Below are 22,651 nucleotides of genomic sequence, written 5' to 3'. Positions count from 1 at the left end.
CAACAGCAGTGGAAGATGCACATTTTGTTGTATTTTAAAGAAAATCTTTTCTCTGCAATTTACAAAAGTCACATGAATGAACAGTGATTAGTCAATAACACTTTTCCTTTATGACAGACTAAAGCATACAAAGAGCACCTACTTCCTAAATTAAGTGAGGATAAATCAGTGTTGGACATGGCCCTTTTTGCAGGGTTATGCCCAAATGTTTTGCGCACCTCCTGTATTTTTCTGGCTTGGTTTTAGCTGGTTTTAGCACTCTGGGCACTTTACAACTGCTGACCAGTGCTAAAGTGCAAGTGCTCCCTGTGTAAAATATATTGGCGATTGGCTTATCCATTCCTAGCCTATTTGATTTACTAGTAAGTCCTTAGTAAAGTGCACCAGGTGTGCCCAGGGCCATGAGTAGCCCTGCAAACATGTCTCAGACTTGTAATTACAGTGTCTGTGTGTGCAGTTTTAAACTGACAGTTCGACCTGGCAAGTGCACTCACTTGCCAGGCTCAAACCTTCCCTTTGCTACATGTAAGTCATCCCAAAGGTAGAAACAAGGCAGCCCCATGGGCAAGGTGCAGTGCATTTATAAAGGCAGGACATGTACTGGTGTGTTTTACCTGTGTACTAATAGTGAAATACTGCTAACTTAGTTTTTTACTATTGCAAGGCCTATCTCCCCCATAGGGTCACATGGGGATTGTCTTGAAATATCCTTTAAGTGCAATTTCCCTTTAGAAGTAGATAGAGATTTGGAGTTTGGGGTCTCTGAACTCACAATTTAAAAATATATATGAGGTGAAGCTGGTTTTTAAATTGCGTGTTTTAAAAAGCTACTTTTAGAAAGTGGGCATTTTCTTACTTAACCATTTTGTGCCGCTGCCTGTCTGTGCAATACGTGCCTGAGTTAGTTGACAGTTGGGCTCTTGTGCATTTACTCTAGACAGTCACACAAAGAGTGTTGAGATGTGCCTTGCATATACTGATGGGCCATTCTGAGGTAGAGTGGTGGGAGGAATTGTCACTGCCTGAGGACATTCTGCCAGAAGTAGAGCTGGATGCTTCAGGAGAGACTACCACTCTGCCTGTTGCTTTGTTGTGCTCGCCTACTGCTTCTGTCCTGGGAGGGACACGGGATGGACTTTGATTCTACATCCTGCTTCCAAAGTTGTCCAAGGGCTTGTGTGTGCTTACCTCCTGTAAGAAGACTCGGGCCATCAAAGACTTCAACTGCCAGTGCTATAGCTCTTCTGATGAGAGTCCAAATCCAGTTCCTGGGCCCTTGGAACTAAAATCTGGTAATCTGAAGGAGAAAATCCACGCTTTGACTCCCAGCGCCCGTTTTGACGACGCATCGCTGCAGAAGAACAACGCAAGGTCACTGCCTGCCCGGAAACATGGTTCCCGAAAGGCACATCTACCATGGCTTTCACTACACGCCCCAGCTTGCCATCGCAGCGTCAGAAAAATCACTGCAGCGTGTGCTACCGATGTCCGTGACACCCGCACCAACTCCGACGCAGCACTGGCTCGCAGCTGTGAAATCGACACAGCACCTGCCCTGCAGAGAGAAAGCGATGCAGCCCCTGCTTCGCTGCTGTCGCATTGAAGCAGCGCATCTGGATTTTTGACACAATGGCCCTGGGCGCCGATTCTTCATCAACACCACACCACAGTAAGGAATAGAGACTGTGTGTCGGGAAACCGACAATAAATACAGGAGCAAGACTCATAATAGGCACACGGCATTATGATTTTTTTTCCCCATCACTCAGTACCTTCAACTGGCTCCCAGTGGAAGCTCGGATCCAACTGAAGGTTGCATGCATAACACACAAAGCTCTACATAATTCTGGTCCTAAATACATGGAATGAATGAATGAATGAATGAATACATTTATTGCTGGTTACTTAAAACCATAACATAAAACCTTAGCATAGAACAGAAAATATCAGCATTTAAAAGAAGGCAATAATTAAAAATCCGTGGACGTCAGGCAGACTTGCAATTAACTGGGGCTCCAAGTAGAGGAGCCATCAGCAGTAATCGAGTCTGTTTGATGAATTTGCCAAACGAGGCCATATGTTTTACTGTGTTCAATGTGTACAATTGATGAATCGCCTCCTTGGCTGTACGGGTGCCCAGTTGTAATAGAATTGGCCGTAGATAGAGACTGCGGGCTGTGCGCAGGGCCGGGCAACAGAGTAAAAGATGGGCCAGAGACTCGTGTTTGTAATCGCAGAGCCGGCAGCCCTTACTCACCGATGTTCTCAGTTTAGTGTTGTATATTTCTTGAAGTGGCAGAGGGTGTAATCTGGATGCTAAGATCCTGAGTAAGGCTGCTCTGCCCACGGCCTGCGTGAGGTGATGTTTAGAGTTGAACCCTTTTTGTGGCAGGGTTTGGCTTTCATGCAGGCCTTTTTGTCCAACAGTTCCAGGTCTAGAGCGCGAGAGTGGATGCAAACTTGTTTTTTAAGTGTGCATTTGATGGCGGAGTACTTAATGATCTTGGGGTTCCAGTTCTCCAGGGCTAATTTGAGCTGGTCTGCACCGACTGCGAGGGCAGTTGACCATGGATTCCCAGGTTCGCAGAAAATGTATTTTAAAACCGCCTTCATAGATTTCTCTTGGGCCGCTGTAGTAAGAAAGTAATATTTGCACAGAGAGGCCATCTCTTCCAGCGTTTGATGGTTCAAGGAGAATTCTAAGCGCACTAATGTATTACAGGTGCACGCGGGTAGATGAAACAACCTTTTATGGGCACTGCAATGTATTTTTTCTAGTTCTTTCGTTAGTTTTCCAGGGAATGCTAATTGGGCGTAAGTGAGGGCGGGCATTAGTTTTGCGCGTAAAACTCTTCGGATGGCCGTCGTGGTTGGGCTGTGCAAAGTGGCTTGTAATTTACAGAGAGCATAAGTAATGCATTTCCCTTTCATTTGGATTTTGTGCAGTTGAGCACACGGACGCCCTGATTCAGTGAGCCAGACACCCAGGTAATTGTATTTTTGTGCACTTTCCAATGTCAGCTGACCAAGGCTCCATCTTGCTAATTTCTTTTTCGGGTGATGGCCGAAGATGACAACTTTTGATTTAGATTGGTTGGCCACCAGCTTGTGGACCACGTTGTAAATTGCCATGGCCGTCAGTGCTTTTTGTAGACCTATTTTGGTATGGTCTAAAAGTACCAAGTCGTCGGCGTATTGAATAAGCTGTATCTTGGTGTCCCCGATCCTCGGCGTAGCCAATGCTGCTCCTGTCAAGGCTTGGCCCATATCAGCGGTATACAAATTGAACAGGAGCGGTGCTAGAACGCACCCTTGCTTTACACCCCGATCTGTTTTTATTTTCTCTGTTGCTGAGGTATTGGAGAGTTTGATTCTAACCCAAGTTTTATAGTATAATGATTGTATTGCTTTCAACAACGCGGGGTTGATGTTCCAAAGTGCCAGCTTCTTCCAAAGGATTGTTCGGTCTACACCATCGAACGCTGCTGAATAGTCAATGAAGCAGGCGAAGAGAGGGAGACCTTTGCGGGTAACTGCTTGATGGGCCAGATAAGAAAGGGCTATTATGTTATCAGTCGTCGATGCCCCAGATCTGAACCCTGTTTGAAAGAATGGTAAAAGACCTTCGGAACTTGTCCAGTGGGTTAACTCTGCCAAGATAGAGCTGGCGTAGGCCTTGCCCTCGATGTCCAGGAGAGCAATCATGCGATAATTGTTCGGGTTGGATTTTGGACCTTTCTTGTGAATCGGATGAAGAAGCGACCCTCTCCAGGAGTCTGGCACATCCCCCAAGAGCCGGCATTCTGCATAGAGAAGCGTCAGAGTATCGGACCAGAATTCTATGTTTGCCCTAAACGGAGAGCCGGGCAGGCCGTTAGGACCCGGGGCTCCGTTGTGTCTGATTTTGTTTTAGAATTCTGGTGACTAAAGCTGTCTCAAGGTCAACTTGAAATTTGGCGGAAGAGTCTAATTCGCCAATCCCAGCGTGGTCGTTAATTGGGTGGAGACTATGTTGGTCGTCTTGATATAATGTCTCTACGTGGCTGACCCAGGAACGTGCATCAAGTGAGTTTTCTCTATGATTATGACCTTGAGCGAGGGTGTTTAAATAGCTCCAGAACTCTTGGGTTTTACAAGGTCTTAACAGTTCAAAAATCCGCAGCCATTGGGCATCTGAGTGATCGCGCTTTGCAGCCCACACCGTTTTTGAGTGATTTTTTGCGGCTGTTTTTAGTCGCATTTTGTCTTGGACTGAGCCGGTTATTCTGTGTGTTCTGCGTAGGGCGTTTAGTATTCGGGCGCTTTCTTTAATTGCCGTATTGGTACCTAGTTTGTGGGGTACATACGTTCGGGCACAGCCTGCTGAGTTGTCGCGGAGCACGAGGGCTAGATCCGGAGCTAATCTGTCCCATTCTTTTATAACACCCCCAAGGTTGGGACTTGATGGCCAACCTTCCCATGCTTGTTTCCAGACCTCGAACTTGGTGGCCGGCACAGGCCCCCATTTAATTCGTCTCGGAAGGTTGTACAGTTCTTCGCCAGTAGAAGTCCCAAGGCAATTCATCCTAGGGCAGGTTTCCGTTGTGAGGTTCAAGGTAATTGTTAGGGCAGCGTGATCGCTTTCATTGCGTGGGTGGACTATGTAATTTGACAGTAAAGGTTGTAGGTTTTCACTTAAAATGATGTAGTCGATCGTTGTTTGATTGTTGAAAGTGAGGGCTACGGCGGCCATTGGATGTGTTTTTAAGTAGACCACGTGAGCAGTAGCCAAGTTATATGATTTAATTAAAGCATTGAAAGCGTTTGTTGCCCCGGGGAGATGGCTTTGGGTGGCCCCTATATTGTGAGTGTTAAAGTCCCCAAGGATGATGGAGTCCAGTAGGGGGTAATGCAAAAGTAAGGCTTCTAGCTGGCTTGTCAGCAGTGACCTGGAGTCCATGGCCCCCTGCCCATGGGGGTTATGGTAGACACTGATTAAGAGGATGGGAAGTGGACCTTTGGTCGAGTAAAGCCCTTTCAGGATGCCCGCCAGGAACAAATGGGAGGTAAAAGGTGTTTCAGTGAATTCAATGCGCAGCGAGTGCTTGATGTAGATCGTTATCCCTCCTGAGGGTCTTCCGAATATGTTGGCTTTTATAGCTGGTTTACAGAATTCGGCGTACCCCCTTAAGGAGATGGGTTTAACTGCCCAAGTTTCTTGGGTACAGATTATGTTGGCGCCTTCAAGGAAATCCACTGCCGCTTGATTTTGAACTAATTTGGTTATCCCTGCAACATTCCAGGACATGATGTTTAAACGGCTGATGGTCGGTGGTCGTGTGGAGGGCTTTTTGGGAGGGCAACTATTAGGTGCTGGGGTTTAAAGCGTGCGGCAACCAGGACCAGTCTTTGCTGATGTTTCTCATTACGCTGCAGGAGCGTTTGCCCTGTCCCAAGTTGGTTGTGATTTTAATTGGGGTTTCATTGGCGGGGCTGGAGGTCGTCCCCCCTTTGGATCCAAGGAGGACGGAGACTACTTGCAGAGCTGGTTCCCGCGCAGCACTCCTGCCCTCCTGCCGCCCAGTGTTCCCCTCTGAAGAAGCCAGACGAGTCTCCAACCTGCAGGTTTTCAATATCAATGGATATTTTTCTAACAGTTGAGTCTTTATTTTTATGCCCCAACTGTCCAGTAACGTATGATGATTTTTCATAATCTCTGCCGGAATTGGGCTAGTAAAGGTTAGCTCAGTGGTTTCGTTGGGTCTCATTTGGGCCTCAAGAAAGAAAAGAGACGCTCTCAATATCTGTTGTTTTTATCTTTTCCAAGCCGGGGATATTTGCACAGAGTTTCAGAAGATTACTGCGATTGAGGGTGTCCCATTTGCCTTGTGATACGTACTCTGGATATAGCAAAATTTTTCGTTCCTGTTGTTTTATATGAATCTGGTTCTGGGTCCCAGTTACCGGGGTTGGAATAGTGGCCAGTGTAGAGGGGGTGGTTAGGCAGGCTACCATGCCCTCAGTGGCTCGTCCCCAATGGGGCGTGGCTGTTGTTGTCCCAGCGGCGAGCCCTGGCATTGACCTAGATGGAACTGAGCTTATGTCCGTTGCCAGGTCGGTTTTAATTGGAGACTCTTGTGGTTGTCTGTTCTTACTTATAATTAGTTGGTTTCTGAGCGGAGGGTTTTTCAGCTCTGCTAAACAATCTCTAGAGGAGCCCTGTTTTGCTTCGTTTGCCTGGATGGTATGTAACACTGTCAAGATCTGTTGAGCACCCGGAGGGGCTGCCCAGCAGGGGGCAAAAGAGGCCGCTGGGCCCAGAATAGGGTCGGAGTTAGTCATGCCAGGAGCGTCGTGACATGCTGAGTTTGTTGCTATTATATTAGTTGCGGTTTGCGACATAGCCCCCTGGTACTCGTCGGAATGTTCATGCGACTGAGGAGGCGGGCAATAGACATTGTCGGATTGAACCATTCGATGCAGACTTGTGTTTGCACTGTTTGTTGAGTTTTTTTAATCTTTTTTTATTTTTGAGAGAAAGATGTCGGGTAACTGGGCTTGCCAATTTTTCAATGTTCTATTCATCGTTGTTTTTATCTCGAAGGAGGTTTGGAAGGCGGATGGTCTCGTCAGGTTTGGCGCTGGGCTCCAAGCCGAGTCTGTTGTCTACTTCAGCTGGATTAGCTGGGTCAAGTTTGCCGGAGTGAGCATCTGTGATGTTAAATGGCCCGTCTGTTTTTTGGTGAGCGAGTTCATTATACCGTGATCGTTGGGCTTCGTCTTTGAGGTCGACAATTAGCGTGCTCATTATATCTGGGAGTTTTTCTAGCTTGAGCAATATGGGGCTGCAGCCACAGCTCACTGGTTTGATCGAGTAAGAGGTGTTTGTCTGTGCATTAAAGAGTTCAAGTTGTCCAGTTTAGTGTCCATCCCAGAGATCAGGCCAGCTACTGCCTGTAGTATGGTTATTTGAATATCGAGTTTGTCGGCGTGCATTATGGCTGCATTTGCCATAGAAATTAGTGCCTCATTAATTAATGTTAGGTGATTAGCAATTATAGGTGACTCCTTGCATGTGTCTCTGCTCCCAAAACAGGGGGGCTGAAAGTCGTTAGCTTGGGCCAGGCTGCCAGACGCTGAAAAGGTAGTAGCCTGGGGATGTATAAAATCAGAAGTTGAGCTAATTGTAGCTCTCGTAGCAGCGTTGAGCTCGTTACCCCCGTCTGTACCCTGGCTCGGAGTTGAGTCTGCCAACTGGTATGTGAGAGAGCAGCTTGGGCTAATATCGTTGCCTGATTGGAAGCTCATTTTGGTGGGCTCCGTTAAAGCTGGCCCTTGAAGAATAGTTATTTTGGGGGACAGTGGGGTGGTCGGCCGACTGGATGGAGCTAAGCACAGAGATGTTTCTAGAGCTGTGGCTTTAACAGTGTTGCTAGATGCTTCCATCAGGGGCGAGTCCGCTCTAGAGTAATTGGCTGAGTGCGCTGTTGGGGCCGTAAGGTAGATAAAATCTCTTATGTCTCTATATCCTGTGGACTCAAATATGGTCTTTTGGGGCTTTGGGCTGAGCCCGCTGGCCAAGTGATTATCTGAGATGGAGACCTTTGCTTGGCATGGTTTTATCGGTGTCGCCAAACCAAATGTGAAGGCACCGTCTTGAGAAGCTTCCCCATGGCCTGAACCTCGGTCGGAATTCGTTCTGCTGGTGGGGTAGAGTAACGTTCTTTTTTGCCTCCTTGCTGATTTATGGGGGCGAGGCTTCTCAGTGCGCTGGACCAAGGTCGAGTTTCTAGTCCTCATGTTAAATGTTAAATTTTAGATGTTCAATGGCCGGGGGGGGGGGGAGTATAGTAAAGTCTGTAGGTCCCGAGGCTTCTTTAATTCTTAACCTTCCTTCCTCCCTCTCTCCCGTGCTCCCTTACGTGACTAGGTGACCAGGCACAGTGGTAGGCTTACCTCGGGCGTTCGAGACGGCCTCTGTTTCCAGGAGTGGTGATAGCAGTAGTCGGGGTGTTGATAGTCAGACTGTAGTCATACGGGAAAAACCTCCTCGAGTCTGCCAGCCAGAAGAAGCAGCCTGCGGATGTCGGAGGGGGGGGCTGTCTGCCCACCCAGTCCTTCACAGCCCTCCTGGGCTTCACTTTAATGACCCGTCGATGAATTCTGTCGTGCCTGAAGTCTAGGACCCCACTTGCTGCTTTCTGCTTACTGTTCGCTGCCAGAATAGCAGGGTCGGAGTCAGGAGGCTGCACTGACGAAGGCGTGGCGTGCGGCAAACGAGACACTCCCTGAGCCGATCTTGTGCCTCGCGCTGAGCCACCCACGCTCCCGAGCCTACTCCCACACCTGTGACCTGCAACCTGCAACCTGCCGCTGGGTAAGTGGAGGGAGGGAGGGGCCGGCCAACCAGCCGGTGGGGGACGCCGGGGCTAGATTTTCCAGCGTGCTCCGAAAGTCCGGAAGAGCGGTGGCTCAACGGTCCAGCAGCCCCACGGGACTGCATGGGCTTTAATTTTGGCTTTTTTGCGGTCTTAGTCTTGCTGCCAATGCTCAGTGGCGGCAGCAGCAGCGGCAGCAGTGGCGGACGCGGCTCGAACACGGGCAGCAGAAAACCGGATCCGGATACCTAAATACATGGTGAATAGGATCAAACTATCAGGAGGCGGAAGGGATTCTAGAAGTGGTAAATCCTTCACACTAGCAGTCAGATCTGAAAAAAAGGAAAACACATGGCCGCACTTTTGCCAGATCTGCTCCAAAATATAGAACTCCCTACTACTCTTAAGGAGAGCAATAACCTCCTTCAGGCTTTTCAAGAAGGCAGTTAAAGCTTTACTAATAGAAAAACATGTTAAATAAGAGAACTTTTTATAGTTGTAATTCACACTAGTTCATTTCGTATCTTATTGATTCGTACCATGCTCTTCGACTTCTATGTACATTGTATCAAAAATGTTTGGTGCTTAAACTGTAATGCAACCCTCATCAGTACTTTGTACAGCGCTGTAATACCTAGATGGTCATTGTTCAGGCTGTATTATACACTATAAATAAAAAGGTAATATCATTAATATTCGCACAGTCTTGCTTAGCCATGGGAGGCCCTTTATTGCCGCCTATACACTCTAGAGATGCCAGCCCGACAACAGAACAGTTATTCAAGTACAAATGTTTAAATATCAATACATTATACCAGGGAAATTCAATAAGTATAGGAGGACATTACTCTGCACTTAGCCAAAATATTTGGAATCTTTGCAATCTCGATGTCTAGAATTACACCACTGATATTTTGAGGGATTAAAATAAGGCCATTTAAAATACTGCTGAGGTACCAAGAAACTAGGTTTATTTCTGGCAGTGCTACAAATAAAATAAATACAAAGAGAAATTTGTAATACTTTTCTTTACCCCGATAAAAGCAATTTAAGTTCGCTTTTATATCCAGTGCGTACAACAGAAGTCCCAACTGACCCATGCTCATTTACTACAGTATCAGAGATTTATGTCCATCCTCATAGATTCCCCTGGTCTAGCATAAGACTATGTAATGTGCCTGTAGGTTAATTATTCAACATAGATGTATGTCATTATGTAGACAATCGATGAAGAATACAACAGCAGCAAACTTGATGATGAGGACGTTTCAGTGGATTCGCTATGCTCTAACTAATAATAATCATATAAATAATGTTATATAGCACACATGGATGTAAAAAAATGTATCATATATTTCTCAAAATTACTTTGTGAAACAGTCTTCTTTAAAACATACAAGATTAAGTACTTACAACATTATCAAGGCTCTCTGCAAGTGATATCCACGAAGGATTGTATAGAATACAGTAGTCTTTAGAAGGTTGATTCGTCTGATCACGGGTGACATGCAGGATTCCCTCTTGTGCAACGACCTGCAACAGATACATAAGCATTTGATATAAACTAAGTATGGAAAATTACTAGCCTACACATTGCATGAATGATCAAGAATTCCACTGGCTGAAGGTCTGTACATATTTTCCATCCCAACCAGATAGACTACCAGTAAGACCAGCATAACTTCAGACAGAGAAAAATATGGTTTCTCAAGTGCAATATCAATCTTATCGATTGCCCTCTGATGTTATTAAAGAACCGTCTGCAGTGAATGCTTGTGCAAGCAAACATACTTCACTATATTTCACTTGCTTTAGGGCTTCATGCTGTTTGGATAAGTTGTACTATTATAAAATGTTTGAGGGACACGGAGCTGCTCCATATGCATAAATTATCTGAAGTTTAAATATTTCAGGGATATACTCCTGACGGAGATCATTCGACAATTAGGCCACCAAAAGCAGCAATCTACCAAGCATGCAGTTGACAAAAGAAGGGCCTACCAGAAGGCTCTATTGCGAGAATCGGAGGTTCCTATTTAACATATCATCTCTTCCGTATCTGCAGTAAGAGGGACTTTCCTATTAAATGATACTGAACATTAAAGTCTAATCATCATGAGGCAAAACAGACCACACAAGCCTGGAGACAAACTTGCTGTCATCCACAAGAACGCCATCAGCTGCACCACTTCCTCAGACATATCGTCCACCGACATGGAGCACCTGTCATTCAAGCTTCTCGTCATTGCCAACTACTCCCCGAGGGGCACCCTCCTCCACAGATCAGGACTGCATGCCAACTTCACCAACATAATTGCAGGCTTGACACAAGCTACTACTTACTTCTTGGAGACCTAAACATCCACCTGGAACACCACGCCAACCCCAATTCAAAAGCACTCCTCAAAGGCCTTGACCGCATCAACGCTCACACAAACAAAGAAATCTTTTTCATCTTAAAAGACGTCACATCAATTCTTAAGCAACAAAATCACTTGCACATGCAGTAACTTCAACACGGAACCGGATCCAATGACCTAGTAAAATGTCTGCCGATCTCATCCAAAGAACCAATGCGTACCACATGGTCTTCTGTCACTCTGGACAGAACAGCCATCACATGACGTCCATCCACGCTGGGGCCCCGTCAGACACCTGCCCTCACCAGGCCTTCTCCAGAGGACTCAAACTCAACAGTGACGTTCTCACACCAATCCTGAACACCACCATCTCCTCAGCGACCTTCCCAGAAGCCTGGAAACATTCAACAGTCCTTCCCTTGCTGAAGAAACCTTCTGCAGACCCCTCCATGTTCTTAAAGTATCCTACCCAGCCAAGGTTCTAGAAAAAACGAGCAACTGATGTCTCACTAAATACCTAAACAACCACCAACTCAGAGACACCATTTAGTCTGGGTTCAGACCAAACCACAGTATGTAAACCGCCCTAATCGCAGCCACAGACGACATCCGCATTATCCTTGACAGAGGAGAAACAGCATCCTTCATCCTCCTGTGCCTCTCTGATGCATTTGACACGGCCTCCCATCCTCATCCAATGTCTTAACAAGATCAGAATCCAAGGATCAGCTGTCTGCTGGATCTGCTCCTTCTTGACTGGTAGGACCCAGTCAGTTAGCATGACACCCTTCACCGTGAATGCCCGCGACCTCATCTGTGGAATCCTGCAAGGATCCTCCCTAAGGCTGACCCCTCTTCAACACTTATCTGATCCCCCTGGCCAACATCATCCATTCACACCACATGAACATCCCCTCCTACGAAGATGACATGCAACTCATTCTCTTCCTCACGGACAAGATGTCCACAACCCGCAACAAGTTCATTGCATGCATGATCAATATTGCTGACTGGATGAAGACCAACTGTCTGAAGCTGAACATTGACAAGACCACACTGGTGGTTTTCGATAAGAGTGTATCACGGTGGTACTCCATTTAAAGATCATAGCTAATAAATACAACAAATCATGAAATAATTAAATATATTTAACGATTAGGGTAGGTAACAAACTAAAGTATAAATTAATAACATACAGTAAAGGTCAGATACCAACGGAAAAAAAGAACGGTTACAATAAAAATACTCATAGAAAAAATCATTTTAAAAAGGCAAAATAGACATAGGCTAATTGTTAGGGCCAGTGTTTACAGAATTTACAGTGGCACTTTTGTAGTACTACATGTAATGCCTGAAACATAGTGACTCAAGATGTAGTGGAGGTTGATTCGTAATAGCATAACTTTGAACCTATTCCGCACATATCTGCAGCTGTAGAGATGTTATATTTACAATTTTTTGATCATCTTGAAATGGTATTACATTATGATCCAGGAATTAAAGAAATGCATCTTATGATCATGGCGTGAACTGGATGTTCTGCTTCTCCCTTAACAAAGAAAATGTCCATCTCCACTACATCCTATACTACAAATCTACCAAAATCAACTCCCCACTACTACTACCCTGATGGATTTTGTATCACTTAACCTGTGTCAAAACATCTATGCTCATGCTGAAACTATTATTGATGTTGTGACCACAAGCATGATGCCTTGTTCCTACACTTTTGCACTAAATTAAAGTCGAGAATAAAGCACCCAAGGGAGATCTGGAGAAGAGCTGCTAGGTCAGCCCCTTACTGTAACACAGACATATTAGTAACATAAAATCAAACATCTGCCCATTTAGTACACACAATTTTTTGGTAGCTTGTGAGAAATATGTTAAAGACATAATTAAGCGCCACTGGCAACTAACTGACACCAATAGGGTCACTATAAGAATGCCTGTTAGTTTTTAAGAAAAAACATTTTGTCCAAATGTTTTACCAGAACACACTTCCGTCCCCAATAACCCCTAAGAAATTAATTTAAACCTCACAGAAATGAGGGAGTTACCAATAATCATAGGCACTATACATGTGGACAATGTCCTGACTTTAATGCACAACTTGAACTGCTCAAGTGATAAATAAGACATTACATAACACATTTCAAAATGTGTTATGCATCTGATGATCTTGTAAACTCCTTCATGTAGGGAGGACAAGCCTCAGTTAAAAAACACAACTTTCTTCATGGGTCAGGCTGGTTGTAGCCCTTCGTACCAAATATGATGACATGCTAGTAAGTAGAGGACATGGTCAGGTTGGTAAACTAACCAGATCAAATAAATCAGAAAGATGAATACACTGTTTCACGATGATAAGAATTCAAAAAAGGAATTTTCAAACTGGATATGGTCATATAAGGCATAAACAACCAGACAGAATGGAACCAGGTGATACATTAAGATAAGTGATTGCAAGCTTTTTCTCCAACCCTTTTTCTAACCATGATGTACATACACCCGAATACACTAATGTGCGCCATAAAGGACAAAACCTATTTCTGATGCAGTTAGGAGTGATATAATGGATTTTACAGATAGGCAAGATCATGGATGCCCACACCACTCTATAAAAATGGAAAAGATAACAACAGTTATGACATTAATCAACCACATTCAAAAGCTTCAATTACCCGTCTATAGACCCCTTAAGTGCTATCTGGATAGTTTTTCCACTACCATAACAGAATTTCAGTGCAAACATTTTTAATGGCACCCAATGATCAGTAGTGAACCCACCCAATTGTGTTTCTGAATTTTGGAGAAGATGGTTTAATGACCAAAGATTCAATTCTCCATGAGTGCTAATTCTGCTCAACTTCAGAGCCGCATTCCACACAGTCAACCAGGAAACCTTGATCCAATGCATTTAATATCAAAAGGTATCAAAGGCAGGGCAGTCATATGGCTCAATGCATGATTCACTGTTGATTTGAGCTACATAATAATGTAACTCTTCAACCTTGTTTATCAGCAGATTGTCTGGCAAGTCTCCACCTTTTTCGCCAATCCTTTTTGAGCCCTACATATTGCAAGTTACAATAATACGCTGCTGTGGTGTCCAGACCACACGTACATGGATTATGCCTAATTTCATCTGAAAGCACAAATGTTAACACTTACAAAATGCCTGACCGTCTATAGGACATTGAAGACTAGATGAACCAAACTGCCTGGCAGTCAGCTCTAAAACAGAGTTTATAATTGGAGGACGCACCTTTAGTCACACTGATCAGCTCTTGGAAACTCCCTACCCGGAGGCATGAAATTAACCTGCGTAATAGTTTACTAATGAGGATCATTAGTACCCTGGTGCTCAGAAATTAGTGCGACTTAGTTCGGCTACGAGACACGGCTTGCCCTTCAAAAGGTATTGATGTCCATCCTGCTTTATCAGCCTTGGATATCTAACTCCCTTCTTATCCAGGTTCATGCTGTTACATCATTGCCTCACCTTCCCCTCTTGCTTTCAACTTCAGTTTCCACTCTTTTTTAAAGTGCTTAGATGTGACACGTTACAACACTGAGAACTACATAAATAAATAGATTAGAACAGTGTGAAAGAATGCACAAAATCTAAATCCTACGTTACAAACCACATTCTCTTCTATACAAAAATAACAATGTCCTATCAAATACACTGCACTGCTTGATGATGTGCCTGAGCATGTGTTCATCCTACTAGCTAACACAGTCATTGAGAAGGAACAAAGTTCCTTTGCTGTGTGTACCTTGAGTGCACCTTCAATATTTTTTAAAAAGCACATATGTTAAGTATTGACACTACCAAGAAAAAGGTGTTACCCCTGCTCCAAATACTTACAAACATACGTTTTGCTCATTAATCCCTCTGCCACATTAAAGAGGCAGGCAATACTTATGTAGTACAATATAAAACCGCATTCAGCCACTGAGTCTATTCACCAGATAAGGCACAAATTGGATTCCTTACCCTAAATAGGTAGTTATTGTTAGCCATTAGCAGCTTACACTTAAACTATGAATGAGCAATTATGCTTACTTCCTCAAGCTGAACATCTACTTTTGATTGAACCTGTTTTTCTGTTGTTCATTCAGGATCACTAGTGTCTAAAGCAAGTAGTTTTGGGCTTCTGCTTCACGCCCAAAAAGTGAGTTTGTACTATATGAATTAGGATGAGGAAAATGTCAGGGAAGCCCTTGATTTAGGGGCCTGGTGTACAAAAGTCTTAGATTCACGAAATGGCTTTTTGTTATGTACTAAACCCATTTAGTGATTCGGTAGCAGGTTACCAAAAAGCAAAATGGGTTTAGAAACCAATAACAGAATGTAAGGGACGTTTTTAGGGAGCTATTTGCTAAGGTATGTATCAATATTTTGCAACCAAACTCCAGTCACAAAAACACTGAAATTTTACCAACACTTCAAAGAAGGTGCTGTTGAGTTGAGTAGTCAGGGGTCCATAGAACCACTGCCAATGCTAAAATAAATATTATTTGATTAGAAATGTGATCAAGGAGATGTAGCTAAGACTAGCAGCTCAGTGCTAGTCTTTTTTAGAAAAAAAAATGCTTTTTACATTTCACAACAGTACTAACTACTATACAATTTAATCCAGTATATAGGGCAGTGTTCTTGGTTATGATTCTCCCTTGTGGCGGTACACCTGCTGATTTTCCCTCATGCCATCTTCCACCAGGATGACCCTTGATCACCTCGTCTTCCCAGCAAGTATGAAAGAAGCATGAATCAGTCTCAGATGCAGATTCTGGCATCCCACAAGTCAAATGCACAGTCTGTTCATACGTATTGCGCGTGCTCATTCCTGGAGGTGCAATGAGTAAGAAGAAAGGGCCTGATTTAGAGTTTAGAAGATGGGTTGTTCTGTCACAAACATGACAGACTTCCCATCTGCCTCATTACAAGTGCATTATATCCTGTGACACTTGGCACCTGTCATATGGCGGACAGGCTATCCATCACGATGGTGACGGAATACCCATCAATTGAGCTCTAAATCAGGCCCTTAAACTCTGAGTCTCACACGTGCTTGACTAGCATGGATTTAACAACTTAAGCTTCCCCTTGCACGTGCCGGCCTGCATTAGTTGGAGGCAGTCCTTCCAAGCCGCTTAAGAGATGGGGTTTCTCCTCTCACGCACAAGTTCAGGGTTATGTTTACCATCAATCGGAGGAGGCCCTGTCGCTTCCACACAGATGCAGGCCCATTTGCTGCAGCCCAGCTTAAGTCATTCGCTAATACCTAACCAGATCCGAGCCAATATGATCTGCAGAACTGGATGAAGCCCCAACCAGGCGGATATGTTAACAAAGGCAGGTGCAGCCCCAACCTGGCTGACATGATTACCAAGGCAGTTGAAGCCCTGACCAGGCCATCCTAGTTTCCAAGGCCATTGCATCTGTAACCGGGCCGCCACAATCACTTAGTCTTTTTGCAGTTCCCACCAGGGACCTTCTAAGAGACTAGAATACCCTTTCCAGCACAGGCTGCTCCTGGCTTCACTCTTAGGCAGTCAACTTTCTCTGGTTGTCCCTCTATTAAATGACGTGTTGGATTTCTCTCCTGGAACTTCTCTCCTCTTGCAAGGGCAGGCAGTCTCCTTTCCTCTCGTGGCAGGTAGGCAGGTTTCTAGGCTCTAAGCATACCTCAATACCTCTGGCAGAAAGTGACGACTTTAGGTGATATCATTAACCTTAGTAAGAGCGGCTGTCAGGCACACACCAGCAGTAGTCACACAGCAGCACTTGAGTACACTGTGAGGCACTCCCTTCCTAGGTCCTGAATGACTTGGAACTGCAATAACTTTGGGGGGTTTGGGTTGCACTTTAATAAACCTTTTCTAGTCATGGATGTGGATCCACGGCCTCAACCTTCAGAAACAGTTTGGGGTGATTTTGTTTACAAGTGTCCTTCTTAGACTCTCTCCATATACAGCTTTTGTCTCCATTCTACTCCAGTAAGGGGCAGGATCATTGATATGCGCAAATTAAAGGAAAACGAAAACTGAGAAACCATATTGGAGGAAACCAAATTATGAGAAACCAATTTTAAGGTAAGACAATTTAAAGGAAAAACAACAACAAAAAAAGTGAAACTTAAATGAAACATATTAAAGGAAAGATAATTTTAAGGAAAAGTACAAAAGTCCAATAAACGTGGTTTAGCTTAGGACTGCTGTGGATTTTTTGGGTTCAGGGATGGGTAATATTTAGGTTGATGAGGGGATCCTAGGAGTCAGGAATAACTGGAGTCTGGGCATTAAAGGGTTTTAGGTTTCAGAGATGGGTGGAGTGTAGGAGTGATGAGGGGATTTTAGGGTTCATGGATGAGTGACGTTTTGGCACGTGAGGTGTTTTCAGGTTATAGGAATGGGTGGAGTGTGAGGGTGTTAAGGGGTTTTAGGGTTCAGGGGTGGGGGAGTTTAGGGATAGTGAGGGTGTTTAAGGTTCAACTATTGGTAGAAGCTGGGGTGGTGAGTTTTTAGGGAGTTTAGGATGGGTGGAGTTTCGAGCGAAGAGTTTTAAGGATTCAGGGATGGGTGGAGTTTAAATGTAGAAAGGGGGGTTCAGGGTTCAGGGAGGAGTAGTTTAGGGTGATAAGGAGTTCCTATGCGACATGGATGGCTGTTGCTTAAGGGCAGTGAGAGTTTTGTTGGGGTTCAGGGATGTGTGGAGTTTGGGTGTGTGGAGGTTATGGATGGGTGGGGTTTAGGATTAGAAAGGGGTTTATAGGGTTCAAGAATGGGTGTAGTTAGGGGTACTGAGTAATTTTATGGTTCAGGGATGGTGGGGTTTTAGGGTAGAAAGGACTTTTAAGCTTCTTGGAGGAGTGTATTTAGGTGTGGTGAGGGCTTTTAGGGGGCATGGATTGATGGTGTTTATGGATTTTGAGGGGTCAGCGTTGGATATTGTTTGCGGGTGTGAAGGGTCGGCGAAATAAAAACACCCACAGTAACTGTTTGACAATGTAAAAGATGTAACTATGAAATAAAGTCCCCTGAAGTAAAGCACTGAAATAAATATCTCTGACAAAACTGGTTCTGAAAGTAATACCTGCAACTATTGTGTTTACACTTATAAAAATAAGCATTCAAGAACCAATTTTAACCAAACAGACATTCTGTGAATTGATTGAAAATGAAAAGATATTCTGATGGATCTGAACTGCAGGGCGAGAAAGTAATGATATGAGGAGGGAGGACTCGCAGGGGAACCCCTTCACTTTCCAACTATGTGTACCATGGATTGTTTTCACTTCTGTATCTGTGCCAATCGTATTGATAAGTCTTACGACTGTTTAATAAAGAGTGTAAAAAAAGAAAGAAAATGAAAATGGTAAATGGTAAATGCCAATAATTCTGAAAATTTCCATTCAACAGTTAAGATGAAATGGTTTCTCAGTAACGGTATTCCGGGAATCGTTTTTTTAATGAAATCACATACAACCGTCTAGCTATCCACTCTCCAGCCACAGAGATGCAGACAATACACTCACACTCTCAGAGGAAGCTTTTCTCATCCTTCACCTTGTGTCAAGCCTAAACAAGGGCATCCACAATGGATTCCACTGGCGTCCGTAGTCACAATGCTTAACTGGATCCAGTGGAGCCAACCGGCACTTATTTTTCTCAATCAGATATTGACCGAGAGGGGAATAAACACACAAACGGGAAAGAAGGAGGAAGAAAAAGACCAAAAACTGTCACAAAAGGAGAATGCAGAGATGAGCAAGAGTGAGATAATAGGGCAGGCAGTGTCTGAAAGGGGATTAAAGAGGACCGAGGTGAATTCAGGCTCTACGCAGTCTTGATATTCGGCACACTGACATTTAGTAGTGCCGGCTGCAGGCTTCTGAGCAGTTTGGGCAACAGCACTCATTTTTTTTTACAAATGAAGCACTGAGTAATCCGATTCAGTCACACTACAAGTCCTACTACTGCACAAGCACTTGACATACACACAGGATGTCAGAGAAAGATACGCCACACTCTCAGTGACACAGTAAAAAAGGTTTGGTCAGACTATCAATCTTAATGCGGTGATATGCATACTACCTTGGACAGGGACAATATTGTCTATCCATTATCAGGGCATGCTTGGTTTGCTCCTCCATGTCACATGACAGGTCTAGGACCACACACAGTTAGTGATAGTCCTGTGCTCACACTTAGAATAGTGAAGCTAGGGCCAACATAAAAGTCAGGATGCCAGGTACACATGCAATCAGCCACTCTGGGCAGGGAAACACACCCAAATACCGTGTAGGGGACATTCTTGTCCCAACAAAGGCAGACACAAACATCTGTGGATCTGAGAAGATCCACATTATCCTCTTCTAGTTGGTGTATGGCTGTAACACATTCCACAATTTTGCTACTATTTGATCATCTTTATTCCCACACTGGGTAGCTCTGAAAGACATATTGTCTACCTTGGTCTCAACCACCTTTCAACTTAGTTAGTTGTGTCATGCATCCTCTAAATCGATACCTCAAGCACCCTCTATCTTTTTTGACAAACCTGTTATTTCTACTTCCTCATCCGAGACCTACTTGCGGTTGGGCCTGCTAATAAAAACTGCTCTAGTGGATAACTTTTTGGGGCACTATAAGCAGCTCCCCCAACAGTCAGAAGCTATATGTTCATAGTTAATTTAAGCAGCTTTGTGCTGGGTTTGACAGCCTTGTGCTTGTGAAGCTGGGGAAGGAGAGACGGAAAATATCAAACTAAGATAGCAAGATGCTACGATCAGAGTAAAGGTGTAATTTCACTCCGGCCATGCTAGACAAGTCTCCAAAGTCCTCCCCCAAAAATACTTTCTTGGAGATCTAAAACTAGATGAGTCTTTCCTTACTGGGGAGTGATGATAGTTTCCCAGTAGTATACAAAACTGTACCATGTCACTCTGTTTCAGGTTGCTCTGCCCAGAGTTTCAGGTTAAATTGTGACCTCTGCTGCAATGTGTTGCCATAGACCCTTCCTCTGTCACTAGCCCAGGTCCCAAACACCATCTTTCATGTGATAGGAGCTACCATCTTGTTCTCTGGTTATACAAACAAAGGTACCAACTTCATCAATGGTGTTCAAAGGGTGTCTAGCACCATCAACACATTTTCCTTGCTCAATAGGTATTGCTCCACATGATTTCCTACAAGCAATGAACAAGTAAAATCATGACCACTATGGAGCACAATCTCAGAAGACTCTACCAGCTGGCAAACAAAGTTCGGCCACTTGCCTACTACAGTATTTATCTACAGATAAAACTAAATAAGGCAGATGTTGTAAGCAGAACAGCACATAATCCACCTCTTTTATTAATAGTGCTATTAAAACATTTACTGTGAAAGTTATAAAACTACTTTTTGTGATCTGGAGGCTATATAGCAAAAAGAACTAAACGCTGTACAGCACATTCTAAATTTGTGAGCACGACAACTTCAGATAGTATCTCGTTAAATTTTAAATAAGTGAGGGGAAAATGTGAGTAGGACTGCTTTCTATACATTATCCCAAGAGCATTCTAAAATCATATGGACTAAGGGCTAGCATAACCTTATGCCAAGCAGAGTAAACTTCCACTGACAAAAATGTATGAATGGTCCTATATTTGCCAATTTTTCAAGTGAGAATATGTGGCAACTATTATTTTCTAGTGTGAGCCATAAAAAAAGGAAAATGTTGGGTTGTGGAAAGGAGAGCTATGTTCTAGCAGTGCTACTTATTAGTGTGCAGCCAGCCAAGGCAAAAGATATCTATTGTACCCACATCATACAAATGAACAGATTAGCATTGTGGGGTGTATAGTCTGCATGCAGGCCCTGATGCAGAAACAAGTTAGCTGAGGATCTGTGAGGTTCAGGAGGAGCTTAAAGACCTGGCTCTGAGGCACACTCCCTCCAGCCCCCCGCCACTCAACACCTTGAGACCCTCATGGGCGAGTAGTGTGCTTTAAAATTCCCTGATTGATTGAGGTTGAAGAAGTAACTATCTTGTTTAGGCATATTTAATTGATACATTATTATGCAGTGAGGCTGGTTAGGCTTCAATATTTAGTACCTTCACGTTACGCCAAATAGGTCCTTTGGATTCACGCTAATAAATCCCTAGCTCAGTTCTGGTATTTTGGCACAGAGCAGTCAGGCTTTACTAGAGGAACATGTGTTAAGCATTTCAGAGTACCAACACAGACAACAAGTAATCAATACGACTCAAAAGAAATCCAAAACTAATTTCTAAAAATAAAGCAGATTTTCCTATAAATTTAGACATTAAAACAAAGACAATCGAATAAGTATAACTATAGTTATATATTTTTGCAGGAAAAATAAATCAGTGCATTTAACTCTTGCAAAACGATAACGTTGCGGTCAATGGGAAAACACACTAGTGACACTCGGTCACTTGCAGCTCGAGTCCAGTAGAAACCAATGGGGGGCAAGGTGATGCAGGTTTCAGGACCCTGCTCCGACAGTCAGTTGAATTTTACCTGGCTTATAGGGCCCAGATGCAGAGTAGTCCTGGCTGTCCCTGGTCCTGAACACGGGAGCCATGGGCGCTGGTTTTGCTGCAAGTAAAGGGGAGCAAAATCTCAACAGTGGAGCCACTGAGGTGATGGCTTGAAGATGCTGCTGGGTTCCTTCGAGGCACAGTGTTGAATAAAGCCTGACTGGCCACCAACAAGGCTTGGTAGCAGCAAACAAGGCATTAGGTTACTTTCACATCCTGGAGCCGGGGGGCAAACAGTAGCCACCTGAACCTTGCTGGAGGTCAAGACTATGTTTCCCAAAATGTACTAGACCATTTACGTTTGGGCGATCTCTCAGCGGGCCCATTTGCCAGTGATACTTTAGTACCGGGAGTGCAATTTGTCTGTGGGCTGCAGGAGACTAGTACATCTAGGCCAAGGGAGTTCTGGAGTCACCTTTGACTTGCAGAGAGGTTCCTCTTAGCTTTTGAGCCAATCTCTGGTCCAGGGCGAGTTGTGGTAGCACAGCTGCAGGGTGGTTGCCATGGGTGCAGAGTATCGCACCTTTACTTTATGCAGGTCCTGAAGTCACAGTCACAGGTCTCTTCTTTGTCCGTGGTTGCAATTCAAGCAGCTCTGAGGTTCTGGTACCAGAGGAGCCCCTTAAATGCTAGATTTAGGGGTGTTAGGGGTGTTTGTGCTGGTAGCCAATAGGCTACTATTCCCATTGGCTAATCCATCCCTGAGGGGACTACTTCCTGTAGAAGGTGGCACCTTTTCTACCCAGAAGCCTTTATTTTACCACTTTTAAAAATGGCAGAACCCTTCTATGGCTGTACAAACCAGATAGCCCATCTTACTTGTATGGCTAGCCTTCCGGGGTTACACGCCTCCTGACTACCTAATGTTCCCACCTGTCCAGGTTACAAATATGCCTGGGGCTGGGGGGAGCCCGGTTACATAACTGAGGAAGTCAATGCTTTGAAGCTCACTGCCTTGATGTGTCACTTCATTGGCCATCTTGCTAGGAAGAGAGGTGACAACTCACGCCCAGGCAAGCCTTTGTTTCTGCCTCCAGAAAGAGTTTAGACCTCTTGGCAGGATGTCAGATTCCTGTCTTGGCAGCAGCAGCTGCAGGCTGTCAGCCAGACACAGGAAAGGCTTTTCAGTGGAACAATAACAGAGTTGGCAACATGGGGGTTCCTGGGTGCTCGCCCATGTAATCCTATAGCTCCCTGAACACTTATTGCAGCCCCTAATGGAAGGAAGCTCTTGCCGAGACATATAAACTTGCACTTATATGGCCGCACCTTCAATATAAAGCATCCTCCTCCTAGGCTTAGTAGGTCTACATTAGGAGTGACTGGCATACATTAAAAATAGTGCTATGTACTTGCCACTCATGATGGGGGTA

The 22,651-nt window shown here is 44.4% G+C and overlaps 1 protein-coding gene across 1 annotated transcript in view; it reads right to left on the bottom strand.

The window, feature by feature from the left end:
* The window catches only part of SPPL2A (signal peptide peptidase like 2A), a 291,455-nt gene that overhangs the window by 256,461 nt on the left and 12,343 nt on the right, over window positions 1–22,651 (bottom strand). The window contains exon 2 of the mRNA XM_085644242.1: window positions 9,771–9,890. Within this exon, the coding sequence (XP_085500368.1) occupies window positions 9,771–9,890 (120 nt within the window). The remainder of the gene's footprint in view (window positions 1–9,770; window positions 9,891–22,651) is intronic.

Source organism: Triturus cristatus, chromosome 3_1 (assembly GCF_964204655.1).
Source record: "Triturus cristatus chromosome 3_1, aTriCri1.1, whole genome shotgun sequence".
Taxonomy (NCBI): domain Eukaryota; kingdom Metazoa; phylum Chordata; class Amphibia; order Caudata; family Salamandridae; genus Triturus; species Triturus cristatus.
This window is presented reverse-complemented; position numbering and strand designations above follow the sequence as displayed.